The sequence below is a fragment of the Sphaeramia orbicularis genome, chromosome 3, assembly GCF_902148855.1.
Source record: "Sphaeramia orbicularis chromosome 3, fSphaOr1.1, whole genome shotgun sequence".
NCBI lineage: Eukaryota > Metazoa > Chordata > Actinopteri > Kurtiformes > Apogonidae > Sphaeramia > Sphaeramia orbicularis.
This window is the reverse complement of record NC_043959.1, coordinates 16,251,377-16,253,452: the sequence shown is the minus strand read 5'-3', so window position 1 is coordinate 16,253,452 and position 2,076 is coordinate 16,251,377. Positions and strand designations below refer to the sequence as shown.

Sequence of the window (2,076 nt, the reverse complement as noted above, 5' to 3'; positions counted from 1 at the left end):
TATATTGAGAGGTGTATTCTATATTGAAAATACCAAGTGACATAGCCCTTGTGCTTCGTCGGAAACGTTTTTTTTTTCCTAAAATGCATAATTTGTGTTTTAACTTGATTTATGGTAAGTCTCCATCTACAACACTAGTTTTGTAACACATTAAGCATTGTCTGCAAGTCCTCCTCTGTCTCAGCCAGCACAGCAACATCATCTGCATAAAGCAGAATGCCCACAGTGACATTATCCATATGTACACCCAAGTTCAGACGTTTAATTTCAAGAGCCAAGTCATTAATGAATAAAGAAAATATTTGATTCCAACCCCAGCCGACAGGGGCGGAGTCTACATGTTCTCTCTGGGATCTCCGGCTTCCTCCCACCAAAGACACGCACTAATAGGTTAATTGGTTAATCACAGGTAGACTGTCAAGGACCAAGCCGTTCAGAGGATGTATGTGTATTCATATATGTGTGTAACACAAATATGTGTGTAACACAAATATGAATATGTGTGTAACATATATGAATAAACACAGTACACTAACAAAGTAGAAATACTTTGTTACATTCATTCCACCACTGGTGAATATGTATATTCACATATGTATGTATATGTATATTCACGTATGTGTGTGTGTGTGCGTGTGTGCGTGTGTGTGTGTATATTCATATGTGTGTATATAAGTAAACAAAAAGTGAAAAAAGGGGAACATGCAGAAAATGTCAAATTTCATGTGTGTGTCCCTGGTACCGGGTCCAGGGGTCCTCCGGTACCGGGTCGACGCTTCCCCCTGGCACCGGGTCAAAGGGTCCTCCGGTACCGGGTCCAGGGTTCCACATACCTGTGCGCCGCCACGGCCCGGTTGTTAAGGTACTTCTGGGCCGTCATCACACCGACGAACAGGAAGTTGTCGGACCTGGATCCGGGCTGTTCGGTGGCCGGTGAGCCGTTCTCCTGCGGCGGCCATAGCCCCCCGGCGTACTCCTTCCTCAGCCCCGGGTTGAGTGCGCAGCCGGCGGGGTTGGCTTTGCGCTTGTGCCCGGCCTTCTTAAGCTCGGTGGCCTTGGGCAGGATGAGTCTGGAGGCCAGGGTGAAGCCGACCACCAGCCCCAGCAGGACACTGAACCATGCCCTGCGGCTCCGACCGGCCATTACACACCGATTCAGCAGCGCGTGCCCCGTCCTCACCGAGTCCAAAACCACCGACGAACCCCCGACGAACCCCGAACACACTCAGCCCACCGTCAACACGACACAAACACACCGGCGTGTCCGGAGGAGCGGTCCGGGACAGCACAAGCGCATCGGTGTGTCGGAGCCCCGGGTCGGACTCACCGTGTGTCGGTGAAAAACGGCTTTTCTTCCAGTTGCCTACGTAGCATCACCGCGGCTCCGCGGAGCCTCGAGCCCAACCGTGTCCCGTCCCCTTCCCGGTCCCCGTGCTCATCGAGCGGCCCTTCGCTGTCCGCTCTGCGCTAAACTCAAGCGACGACGTAAAAAGCGGCGTTTGTCTTTTCTTGAAATAACGGAACCGTTCTCATCATGTCGCCGTTGAAGAATGTCGGACATTGGCGTCGCTGGTGCGAAGGTTTTAACGGAGGTTGGAGCCAACGAGCTTCCGTAGGCAAGTGCTGACGGGATACTTCCGGGTGTCCGATTGTAGCGTCAGTGCTGCGTTCAAGGGTATTGGAAAATGTACACTTTTTGTCAGACGACATTCACTGAATTATTTTATTTTATTAATGGGAAGTGGAGTTTGTGTCCGGGCATTCTCACTAACTCCGTACACAGCTGACTGCTTCAGTTTGTCATACTTGTGTATTTTTGGTCAGTGAACAGACTAGTGAAAACGGTAAGTTGATAGGACTAATATTTTGGGAGATATTAGTCATATTGGAATACAATAGCCCAGGGGTCAGCAACCCTGGTCCTAGAGAGCCACTATCCTGCATGTTTTAGATGTTTCCCTCTTCCAGCACACCTGACGGTCGTTATCAGGCTTCTGCAGAGCTTGATGATAGGCTGATCATTTGAAGCAGGTGTGTTGGAAGAGGGATACATCTAAAACATGCAGGATAGTGGCT

The 2,076-nt window shown here is 49.9% G+C and overlaps 1 protein-coding gene across 1 annotated transcript in view; it reads right to left on the bottom strand.

Annotated features, from left to right (window-relative positions):
- chsy1 (chondroitin sulfate synthase 1) overlaps positions 1–1,631 on the bottom strand; it is a 32,715-nt gene extending 31,084 nt beyond the window's left edge. The window contains exon 1 of the mRNA XM_030121909.1: positions 834–1,631. Within this exon, the coding sequence (XP_029977769.1) occupies positions 834–1,144 (311 nt within the window). The 5' untranslated portion in view covers positions 1,145–1,631. The remainder of the gene's footprint in view (positions 1–833) is intronic.
- Between the last annotated feature and the right edge of the window lie 445 nt (positions 1,632–2,076).